Source organism: Pagrus major, chromosome 8, assembly GCF_040436345.1.
Source record: "Pagrus major chromosome 8, Pma_NU_1.0".
NCBI lineage: Eukaryota > Metazoa > Chordata > Actinopteri > Spariformes > Sparidae > Pagrus > Pagrus major.
Genome location: NC_133222.1, coordinates 4,735,143 through 4,747,089, shown reverse-complemented (window position 1 = coordinate 4,747,089; position 11,947 = coordinate 4,735,143). Strand labels below are relative to the sequence as shown.

The 11,947-nt window shown below is 45.0% G+C and overlaps 1 protein-coding gene across 1 annotated transcript in view; it reads right to left on the bottom strand.

The window, feature by feature from the left end:
• Window positions 1–956: 956 nt before the first annotated feature.
• b4galnt4a (beta-1,4-N-acetyl-galactosaminyl transferase 4a) overlaps window positions 957–11,947 on the bottom strand; it is a 135,003-nt gene continuing 124,012 nt past the window's right edge. The window contains exons 10-20 of the mRNA XM_073472674.1: window positions 9,783–9,947; window positions 9,373–9,482; window positions 7,508–7,608; window positions 7,183–7,256; window positions 5,522–7,085; window positions 4,637–5,016; window positions 3,286–3,439; window positions 3,101–3,173; window positions 2,180–2,333; window positions 1,755–1,881; window positions 957–1,071 (exon numbers count right to left, since the gene is read on the bottom strand). Coding sequence (XP_073328775.1) covers window positions 957–1,071; window positions 1,755–1,881; window positions 2,180–2,333; window positions 3,101–3,173; window positions 3,286–3,439; window positions 4,637–5,016; window positions 5,522–7,085; window positions 7,183–7,256; window positions 7,508–7,608; window positions 9,373–9,482; window positions 9,783–9,947 — 3,017 coding nt within the window. The remainder of the gene's footprint in view (window positions 1,072–1,754; window positions 1,882–2,179; window positions 2,334–3,100; window positions 3,174–3,285; window positions 3,440–4,636; window positions 5,017–5,521; window positions 7,086–7,182; window positions 7,257–7,507; window positions 7,609–9,372; window positions 9,483–9,782; window positions 9,948–11,947) is intronic.

The window sequence follows — 11,947 nt, the reverse complement described above, 5'->3', positions numbered from 1 at the left end:
ATGAGATAAAATTAATCAAGTCAGAACCGATACATAGCATTAATATGGGCAGAGTATGTAAAACTGATATTACAAAACAGCAGTAGTGTTATATATATAATGTTTCAATGGATACAAGTTAGCAGGAGATCGATGAGATGACGAGAAAAGAGAAAAAGATGGAGAGAGAGAGGGACAGAAAGATGATGCATCTGTTTGAAAAATGGTTGATTTCTGATTGAAAAACCTTTTTTTTTTGTTTTGTTTCATAACATCAGGAGAACGTCAGCACCTCGGCCGTACTGGTTAATGATATCCAACAGGTAGTAGTTGATGTATTTAGTAAATCTCTCTCTACTCGAGCTAACGCCACCCTGTCTGGATCCATCTGACCAACATGTTGACACACATTCTATTAGAGGCTCCCACGTGGGGAGAGTGTTAGCAAAAAGATCTTAGGTTGTCTTCACGTCTCCTTGTTAGAAAAAAAGGTGCTTCCTGTCACCACAAGCGCACACGAGCGGGCAACACACCCACGTACACTTATATATATACACACCCACGCACTCAGACACACACACACGCACTCACGCACGCACACACACATCACAAAATCAGCTGCTTTCCAGTCCGTCTGAAAACATTGCACCAAAAAAAAAAAAGGGACAGAGAGAAGGAGAACAAAAATAACTCTCTTCTCTCTGTACAGTAGTTCAGTCAGTGAGGCAAAGTGCTGACTCAGGTCTATTCGCCACCAAAACGCCTCGCTTGCAAAAGTTCAGACTCCGTTTCCTCATACAAACAAGCATACAAGAGGGGGCCGATGGCGAAACATAGGCTTCCCTGAACGGAGCCAGTTTAAGAAAAAAAAAAAAGAAAAGGCAGAGTTCAGGCAGTGAGCGAGCTCCTACAGGTCTCTCTCACACACAGTGGATCTGCAGGCAGGTTCAGAGTCCTCCGACCAGCAGGAGGGGGCGCTATCCCTTTGGAGTTTTCTTGTTTTGAGCGTTCCACATGCCTCGTTTGGAGTGGTAGTAGTGAAAGAAGTTCCTCAAACGTAGTCTTTCCACCTCCAAACCATTCTGCAGTACCCTAGGAGGAGAGCGAGGGAGAAACCCTGGGTTAAAACGGGGGGTCTTTTCATGATGGTAAGTAACAAGGACAGCATCATCAACATCAACATCTTCATTCAGAATAACAAGAAAAGTTTCTGTGGCTGTCTTAAATAGTTTGATCAAACTTTCTTCTTTTTAATAAAAATTAAGCCAACTTATATCTCGGTGGTAGACATGCACATATTTTCGATTTCATTGGTTCAGGTTTTGAATTATCCATCTCTGAGATTTCTGCCTCCACTCCAATACAGTTGAGAGCATTGAGAGGCATTAAAAATATATCAAATAGTACATTAAATAGTCATTTCACAATAGTCACAGTCAGTGAGTACCAGAAATTTAATTTTATCCACCCTTACTATTTTGGGGGGTGAAGGTAGAAATCTGAGAGGTGGTAAAAAGCTCAGAAGGTAATTAAAAAAATTGTCTTTTTGTAAACTAAGCCTTTAACTCACTGCTACAATACTCAAATTAACCTCATAATTAAAACAAGTTTTGAGAGCAGCAGCTGTTAGTAAAAGAGGAGAAAAGAACCGGATATCGGTCTGGGACGAGGGTGTAGCGCTATTCGTTTAAGTAGCAGAGCACACATAGGGAAAAAAAATGACTTTATAACTTTTGACTAGCATGCATTGCAGGGTTGGCTTGTTGCTGGGTTACCTGTCCAGCAGCTCCCAGTCCTCTCCACCCCACCGGTCTTTGAATTCCTCCGTGTTCATGCCTCCGATCTTATCAAAATCAGACTTATAGATTCCAAACAGGCCGAAGCCGTTTACCTCCCAGTAACCTGCGGAAAGAAACAAAAAACGGGAGAGTTTGAAGGAGCTATTGCACTACATTGCATCAACGGTGGTTATAAAAGGAAAATGTGATGCTTATACAGCACGAGCATGTGCTTCTTATGCAAGTGTGTTTATTATGCATGTGAACTGAAAACCTGTATTAGCAACTCAAAGTAGCTGTGTGTAACTGGGGAATGAATTTGACTGAAGAAACTGCGAACTTGTGAACTATGTTAATGTGAGTGTGATTATGCCTGTATGAGCACAGATGTGTGTCTGCGTGAGTGTGTGTGTGTGTGTTACCATCAGGCTCGTGTGGCGAACTGCCGCAGCCGAGTCTCATGACGATGGGAGCGAAAGCGAGGCGTCCCTCCACGCAGTGCTTCCTGATGCTCTCCAGGATGTTGAGCGGGAAGTGGATGTGCAGATCACACAGGAACACGATGCTGTGACTATCCTGCAAGAGGAAACACACATGCATGTACACTTTCATTACGTGTTTTAAAATAAAATATCTCTTAATCTTTCCTGTGTCTGAGTAAAGAGTGTGTGAATGTTCTGTTTTAGGATTCTGTGCATGAGCTGGAGCAAATTTTGTGCGTATGCCAGCTAATGTTCACACTCGCCTAATATGGGCTTTTAAGGATTAAAGAGAGGGGAGAAGACTGGGCTCAGCATCAGAGGCTCGTCTTCACTCCCGGAGCCTGCAGGTCATTCAGACATGAATGACAGCCCTGTCATCCCACCATGACAGCGCTGACACTCAACTGACGGATCAACGTCTGTCCAAAATTTCCAGCCGCTCCACGCCCCCTGTGGGTGGTGTTTGTGTGTGTGTGTGATAAAGAGAGAGTGGCATAAGGGCGCACACACACACACACACAAATAACCTGTGAGAGGGAACGGATGTGACAGCTACGGCATACACATGACAGAAGAAATGCGGCTAACTGTCTAAGCGATTCCCCTTCGCCCACAGCTGGTCTCTGCAGGAGAGGACGACGGGCAGCAGGAGGAGGCGTGGTGATAAGGGCGAGATCCACAGGCCGTGACAGACCGGCCAAGCAGTGATGTATTCATTATGCATGAGTGTTCTTTCTGTCTGTCCATCAGCCAGTAAAAGGTCGCCTGGCCAGTGTGAGCGGCTGACCTTCAGTGAGCTGGCTCTTTCCCTGCCAGCTCACATATTGTTGTCGTGTCTCTCTGTGTGTTTGTTGCTCTGACCTCAATAGTGTCCACTCCGATCTGCAGTCCTGCTGAGCGCTCAAAGTTCCCCTCTCTCCTGAGATACTCGTATCTGTTGGCAAAAATATACATATATATATAAATATAGTATAAATAGTATAAATGGAGTCATTTTGCATTCATGACTGTGTCTCACACACACACACACACACACACACACACACCTTGGCACGCTGCTCTCTCTAAGCGCCTGCTCCACGTCCATGTCTTCACTCTCAAAGTCGACAATGATGATGCTGAAGTTGTCGTCCTTTGTCTGCCGATGAAGATTCTCCATGTCAGAGATGAACTGCTGCACCCAGCGAGCCTGGTTCTTCACTGATGGACGGTTAGGAACAAAGGGAAAAGTAGACAGCACGTTAGGAGAACAAAAAAAAAAAAAAAAAAATCAAAGAGAGTCTTCTTCTGAATTTTTCCTTTTCATGTCACATGGACTAGCATTGCATCATCAAGCGCCAGTCTCTGATGCTTTCACGTACAGTTTGTTAACGTGACACTGCTGTGAAACTAGAAACAACCGTATTAATCACCAAAGCTTCCACACTGGAGATTTAAGGCACTTATGATACATCAATATTCACTGTCAGTATGGTAAATACCTTAATGATGTTGAGGACAGCTGCTACTGATGGAACGCTAACTTGATTGTCATACAGTAGAGCAACATCGGTAAACACGAGCGCTGTCTCTAACTAAATCTCAGCCGACAACACTTAGCCCAATGCTAAATGTTGTTCTGTTGATTCGATCCAGATAAGCGCAGTCTGGCAGCCGTATTGGATCATTGATCCACTTGGACAGAGGAAAACTGAAAGGGTATGACTGCTGACCGATCAGCCGTAAAGCTGCTGTCAGCATTATTTTCATATTAAAATAAGTGTTTAATAGCTCTATAGTCCAACAGTAATCACTGTGCATCATAGAGTTTTTGGTCAGTAACCCCCATCTCACCTCCTGCCGTTCATGCAGTAAAAGAGAAAAGACATTTATCCGATCAGGACAGAGAACTCCATAAAGAGGCGGTCTTGTCTACTGGTGAATGGGCAGAGAGCAGGATGATCCTGTTTACAGGCAATGGCGTAAGAGGCGAAGCTACCAACGCAGCACTCCCAGTGACGGCTTATGCTACCAGACATGCCAAGCAAAAAGAAAAAACACTTGAAGAAAAGAAAGAGGCAAAGAGAGCTGCCTTGAAACAAAGAAAGGAGTCATGCAAGTGTGCTAACTGTGACTGGAAGTTAGCCAAAATGACAACAATGCTTCCAGGAGCTCTAATTTGTCAAGGTAAAAAGGTTTGTTTTGCAAAGTACTTGTATGCGAGTCCTGTCTATGTGCTGAGTTTTCTCTGGATGAGTAGAAAATAAAAGCTGAGTAATCTGAGTTTAAAGCAACTCTATGTAGAAATTGGCATTTTGTGTGATTCAGCGCCCCCCACAGTTTATGAGTGCAACATTGCTGTCGTAAATACAGTTTATTCATTTTTGAACGTTAAGAAAATTCCCCTTTTTCACTGACCTGGCACCACAAAGTGCACCATGACATCTTTCCTCCACTGCAGCATGACCGGCTGGCAGAGCAGAGGCTTAGCGTACGCGGTGCTCCAGGGGGTCGCTCCAGGTCGGACGGGCGACCTGGTGGGGGGAGGGTGCGGAGGCGTGGCGAGGCTGGATGTGGCGGCAGACGGGGCCGAAGCCGGCGCCGAGGCCGGTGCAGAGTCAGTGTTCTCCAGACTCTCCTCTCCTTGCCTGCTGCGGTGGAGCAGCAGGTAAATGTACTCCGACAGACGCACCACGCTGCGGCCTCTCTCCATCAGCTCCAGCTCCACCAGGTAACGGTTCCCTCTCGCCGAGTCGCGCCGCTTCTCAACGTTGATGATTCGCAGCAGGGTGTAGATCCTGGGGCACAGCAGGGAAAAAAAACAGCTTAAGAAAACTCAGACAGGTTTGTCCATGACATACAATGTGAAAGAAAAGGGACAGGATCTAAATATAAACTACATTTTTCTGTCATTCTCACAACTGGATTCGTTATCCATTAGTTTGTTTGGCAGACCACTTCAAAAATGTGGCTACTCATTACTTTTGGCGCGGTGAAGTCTGCATGCTGCGATGTGAGAGGAAAATGAAAACAGAGGAAAGTTAATGGCCATGCTGCTTTACACAAATAACATCATGGTTTGTAAGCGCTGCTGCAGAAAAATGGTAATCAGCATATAGAGGACTGCTAACATGGAGTCAAAGCACCGGGGCATGACCAATATGTTCCCACTGAAATTACTTCTTGTTTTACATAACGGTTAGCGTGAGAAAACCACATTTGAACTTACAAGGTTGCAAGAAAACATAATCTCTCTCTGAGCCTCACATTAGTCTCACTCCCTTCCTTCCTCTCTATCCTTACCCTCCGTTGCGTTCGTTGAGTTTCTCCATGTACTGCGCCAGCACGTCCACCACCTCGCTCTCTGCCAGCTGGAGGTTGCCGGACACGTTGCAGCGCAGGTCGTTCCAGTCGGAGCGCAGCAGCTCGAAGTCCATCGGATTGACTGAGAAGGTCCTCTGCCAGTTGATGCTCTCCTCCGCCCAGCCTGGCCTGGCCTCCACCTCTTCGTAACTGTAGTCCGACAACTCACCCTCCTCTGGTTCTGGCTCTGGGTCAGGGTCGGGGTCGGGGTCGGGATTAGAGCGGTTCGTATCCTGGTCGAGGTCTGGTGGGTTGGGGTCTGGGTCTGGCTGCTGTTGGGACTCTGTGATCTCTGAAGTCCTGAGGTAAGAGGTGACCCGTGTTTGACCCTGGAGCGTGTGTTCTGTGGAGTTGGACCTCGGTGGGGTAACTGGAGGCAGAGGGGGGTCTTGATGACGGGACCGTGGGGTTAACGTGTCTCCTTTGCTGAGCAGGTCAGCAGGAGTAGTCTTTAAATCCTGGTGCTCTCCTTTCCTCTTGCTTTTCTCTGGTGGTTTTACTGCCCTGTTGGCAGACTTGTGCACACTTTCATTCTGTATGTTGACGCTCCCGTTGTGAGGATACGTCTTACCTTCTTTTGTAGGGGGGTTGGGCCAGAGTTGAGGGGCACTAACAAGACTTTTACCTCCTCTCATGCCTCCCCCAGCATGTCCTTTAGCACCCAGGTTGACCAGCCTCGTGGTCTTCCCTGTTTGGTACAGAAAGACCCCAGGGAACACCTCTCTAGGGTGGCGAGACGCCCTCTCCTCCCTCCTCTCCCGTCGCTGCTCCCTCTCCCTCTCCCTGTCCCTCTCCCGCTCCTTGGCAGGTCGAGGCCTGGTGATGTAGATCTTGTTCTCCTCCCTCTTCTCCTTCTTGTTGCCAGCAGGCTTGTTGTTGAGGTTGTTGCTATGGGCGGAGTTGCTGAGGATCTGCTTGGCTCGGCTGGCAAGGGCAGAGAGAGAGGACTTTTGCGGGAAGAGGAGTGAAGACTTGCTCAGTTTAGGCGGAGTCTCTGCTCCCTTCTCTCCTCCTCCTCCTTCTGCACCACCACCACCACCACCTGTTCCCACTGCTTTCCTGCCAGGGCGCAACTCTGGAGGGCCGGTGTGGATCCAAGACAAGGAGCGACCCCGGACCACGCTGTCCATGTCAGGCTGAAGCACCCTGGGTTGTGGCTCTTCAAGTCTCTCCCCGGTGTCCTGCCTTATGTTTCCTCTTGTGTGATCTCTCCCCCAGTCTCTGCCCACATCCCTGACAATCTGTCCATCTCTGGGAGGAAAGTGTCTCCTTTCTCTGCGCCGTATGATACTGTCAACTGCTCCCTCCTCCTCCTCTTCATCGGGGTCCTCCTCCTCCTCTTCCCCTTCCCTGCCAGCTGGTGTGGGCCCAGGCTTTGAGTGCTGGTGGGAGGGGTTGGAGGTGTGGCTGGTCTGGCTGGGATGGGAGGGCTTCTTGGGCGGCTGCGTGCCGACGATCTCTGCCTCGTCCTCCGTATCCACCACCTCCTCTTCCTCCAGGAAATCTGGAGACACGAAGGAGACACAAGGTTGGAAGAACGAACTCACATGTGTGTAAATATGTGTGGCTGTGCGCGTGTGTGTTTGTTCGTTAATAGTTACCATCTGGGTTGGGGAAGAAGAACGGTCTGTCATCTTCCTCCTCATCCATCTTCATATATTTGTAGAAACCAAACCTGGCAGGCACACACACACAAACACACACACACACACACACGACCGCATGCATTAGCAGAAGGCTGAAGTTTCAATGTGCCTCGCAGAATAATAAACTTAATCTCTTGGTGAGAGGTCGCATGAATCACTGCCATTATATTCAGACTTGAAAAGTTATTCTGCATAATCAGTGTACTCGTTCATAACACACAAGACAGAGACAAATGTTCCCTGAGCTCCCCAAAGAGATAAAAGCAATATTGCCCCTTACTTCTCCAAGTAGATCGGGGACTCTCTGTAGAAACACTTGTTCTCCCGCTCCATGTGGGTGAGGCGAGTGAAGTCGTTGGGGTAAACGAAGGAGAGGTACACCTGAAGACAAGTTACATGTCAATCAAAGATGCAACAGACGAAGAGGTTCATCTTTATTCAGCGGCATTCTGTCAAAAGATCCACTTCAACAACACAATGCTGGTTTTCTGCTGTGGTACAACAATCACAGTGTGCATAGTGTTTTTTTAATGTTTTTTTTTTTTCAAATGTTGTTTTCAATTTTCTATTTATGCTTCTTGACCTGCAGTGCCTCCTTTCATCTTTCTTTCTATTTTCTAGTACTATTATTGTTATGCACCAATATACCGAGGCAAAGTCCGTGAATGTAAAAACAACTGACTTGAGGCAACGAAGCTTGATAATGATTCTCACTTCCAGCTTATCGCTTGTGTATGCAGCTGCAGTAACACATGCCGTCCTAAAGGGGGGAGCAGCGCTCAACACTCACTGCTTCATGCTTCCTTTGTGTATTTTAAGGGAGGGATGAGGTGCCAATGTTTAAATCAGCATTGACTTAGCTTCTCTGTTTAGTTTTCTGTCTGGTTGACTTGAATATCAAGCTGACTCTGTGTGGGGCTGTGTTTTAGCACTTTCTATTAGGTCATGTGTACAATGTATCATAGACATGTTGAAATGCATTTATAAGGCTTTACTCAACTCTATAAATCTTGATAATAATGCATGACAACTTAAAACAAGGCTTATAAAGTATCATAAGTGGTGGACAAAATGTATTTACGTCAAGCCCCTGCTTCACACACTAGCTTACATATAGTTAATTGTCTTTTTAATGATGCTATTTCAAATGTTAGGTTGGAGACCTAGTTTACCTGATGGGCCACAAACTAAAAAAAATGACAGCTTGAGTTGACCCCAAACTAGCAGTTAGTCCGAGATGTTGCTGTTGTGTAGATATCAAAGACACCAACAGAGCAACACAGTGCATGAAATAAGCACAGCAGATACGTCAGACAGGTCGGACACATTCAACTAGATATCTTTACATGAAAGAAATAGAAAATAAGAAATAAACAAGTTTGACAATTTCACATAGCTCAACAATTCAAATCGATCGTCAGTTTTCTACTTCCTCCATGCCTAAGTGACAACAGTGTTTAAAAGAAGAGGTTATACACCACATTATAACTACTATAACTTGAGCCAGTTATCAGGACACATAGAGAACTGCTCAAATATATTATAGCAGACTATAAACTTGGAAAACTCCAATGCACTCTCCTTTAAACTATTTAAATTCCTTATTTGTCATGCCATGGTTCTGTTAGCCCTTTAAAGTAAAACTCAAATTAAATGCTTGATAGTTTTAAAGAGTTTTCTTGTGATTTTTAAGTCTATTTGTATCCCTATCTAAAGAGCCCCTCTAATAATGTGAATTTGCTGCTTTTTTGATTTATACATCTAATGTTTTTGGAAAAATATCACATAACTTTTGTGAGCTTTAAGTAAAGTGACAGCACTGTATAAGGCTATTAGCAACTGTATGATACTATAACACAATAATAATGAGGACTATGATCAGTAACTGTAAGACAAAAATAAATCACAATGATTATCAAAGCCCTGACGATTCCTTTATTCTTCAAAACACACAACCGAACAATTTAATCAAATCAGACAAAGCATTATAAGCCTGTAAAGTGCAGTATACTGTCTGATCAGTGTGCTTATAATGCATTATAGATATGACCTTCATAGAAAGTGTTACTAAACTCACTCTCACACACTCTGAGTGGAAGGTTTTTTTGTGATCCAGAGGGAAAGGTGATGTTAAAGGTGACTTACAAACTGCAGGCCCTGGTATCTGGCGATGGGAAAATCTTTGACTACGTAGGTTGGAGAGTAGAGGCACGCTGGAAGAACGTTTTCCAGTCGGGAGGGGTCGATCATAGGAGCTGAGGAGCGAGGAGACGGAGAAAATGAAGGTAAATATATGAGGTCAGGTAAAAAAACAAATACGGAATTCAGCTTTAAATAAACATGGGGAGTCTGAAAGCTGGGAGATGATCGGGCCAAAGGGAAACCCAGGAAAATATGGAACCCAGACAGCCAGAAGAAACGGCACGTCTGCATGCAGCTAAAGTGACAACCTGAGTCAGACAGTCAATCAGTCAGTCAGAGAAAATGACGGGCCAGGATAGCAGAGATGAGGACAGAAAAAGGGGACAGCATGAAATGATGACTGGCAGATTTACTGCTGTAGAAGGTGTCCCTGGGGTCCGGCTTCAGCATATCCGCTCCGTGCTGCACGTTGCTGCCTCCCTCCAGACCCTGGGGCGGAGAGTCCTCTGGGAGACGGATGTGACTGGCCAAGGTCTGGGGTATGTGATCCACGCCGTTCATCTTCAGATTGGACTCGTCTGGAAAAAGAAATACAGGCATGGTAAGAGAGTTAGGCAGAGAAGATGAAATAGATGGATCATTTTTTGATTCCCTGTTTTGATTATCTTAATAACAGACAAACTTGAGGTTAGCTGTTGGAAGCAGAACATTATGCACATTATTTGTGTCGCGGTCCTCATAAATCTTTATGAAAAGGTGACGAATGAGGAGGAGAAAAAAGACAAAAAGAGAGGCAGAGGGGAAGGAAACAAAGGAAAAGGAGGAAGAGGAGGAGAGCAGAGGTAAAAGCTGAAGGTAAGAGGATGAGAAGAAAGTCGGAGGAAAACAAAAACAGAGCAGAGCCGAGTCATAATTATACCAATCGATAGCAGGGAGGGAGGAGAGAGCATGTGTGATTAATGGCATGTCAGGAGCCAAGGCCTGATGGGAGAAATGCTTTATAATTAACAGGGTGGTCAGCATCATTTTTATACCCCAGAGGGGTGGAGCGCTCAGATTTGGTGTGTGTGTGTGTGTTTGTTTGTTTGTGTTTGTTTGTGTGCAAAGACTACGCAGAGAGAGACTCCCTTTCTTTTGAAGAATAAGACATCTGTTGATCACAAACATGCTTCCCACTACACACAAGACTAACTGCTGGGGGTGTCACGATTTTGATATTAAATCGAAAATTGATTAAAATTTTGAAAATCAAATGCAGGATCGAAACAGAGTCCGGCAAGTGCAAAATGGTGTTCTGTCTGAAATCTAAATCACTTCATACGGCAAAGGATATGCACCGACAGAGACATCATGGTGCATTCAAGTGCACCTCATAAAAATTGTAAATGATAGTTGTCAGGGCATTAAAGTCTAAGTCTAACAGTAGCATAGCTGTCAATGCTGAAAAGAAATTTAAATAGATAATCAAATAGTTTTGTGACATTAAAATCAAAAGTCAATTTGAATCGTGGATTTGGGGAATGGTGACACACCAGCGAAGAAAACAATTTAACTCTCCTTCTCTTTCTTTTGATTAATTTCTAGCATGTTGCACCGATGTCGTTAGATTATAATAAAAATATTGCGTTATTTCTGTATGCAACAGATACTGACACCTCACCCATGTGGTTGATTGAATTTCCTGCTCTCTGTAGTAAATGTCAGAGCGCGTGTGTGATGGTGTAAAATTCATTAACAGCTACCATCTGGGCTGCCCTTTGATGTGGATTTTCACTGATTGTGATCACACCAATGAAGAGCTGTACTTGGCTTGAAACCATGAGAAAACACATTGGAGTTGTAGTGAACGCCCTGCAAATTAAAATGCTTTGCAATGCATTATGGGGAATTATCACATCATACATTATCATCTTATTTGTAAAAGAAACACATATATTTTTGCTTTTTAGTCGACAGGATTTTTTGACCTTGAAGATCAACAGTCAGATAACATCCCACAGAAACAAATTCACTCTCCCAGTTTGGGAGAGTTATTCCTGGTTTTCCAGGGACTGAACGTGAGCTGGAAAAGCTACTTCTCTCATCTTAAAATATGCATACATGTTCCAGTATTTGAACCCTCTGACCCTGGATCCTGCTGTGACACCCATCTCCACGCCTCTGGCTACAAATCTGAGAGAGCATGACATGCAGGGAGGAGTAGGGCATGGATGGGTGGAGGGAGACAGATGAGGAGATGGTAACGCTTAAATCCAGAACGTGACCTCATATACGGCACAAGGGCCTCCTTCTTCCTTCGTAAACAAGAAAGGCATGCGTCGCACAGAAAAACCTGCAGCAGCTCTGCCCCAAAATGACAACACATCACTTTCTGTGCAGCTGGCAGTTTCCCTTGTTAACGATACCGTGACACGCTGCTATTCTTGGAGCTAACAGAGGTTAGACATCTACTCAGGAGCTAGTGCTCTTATCTCTGCTACAAATGGCTCCTATAGAGAAAAAATAGAGCAACTATTAGATCTTGTATCTTCTCTTGTCCTCACATAGATATAGACATGCCATGCTCTCAAAGCCACAA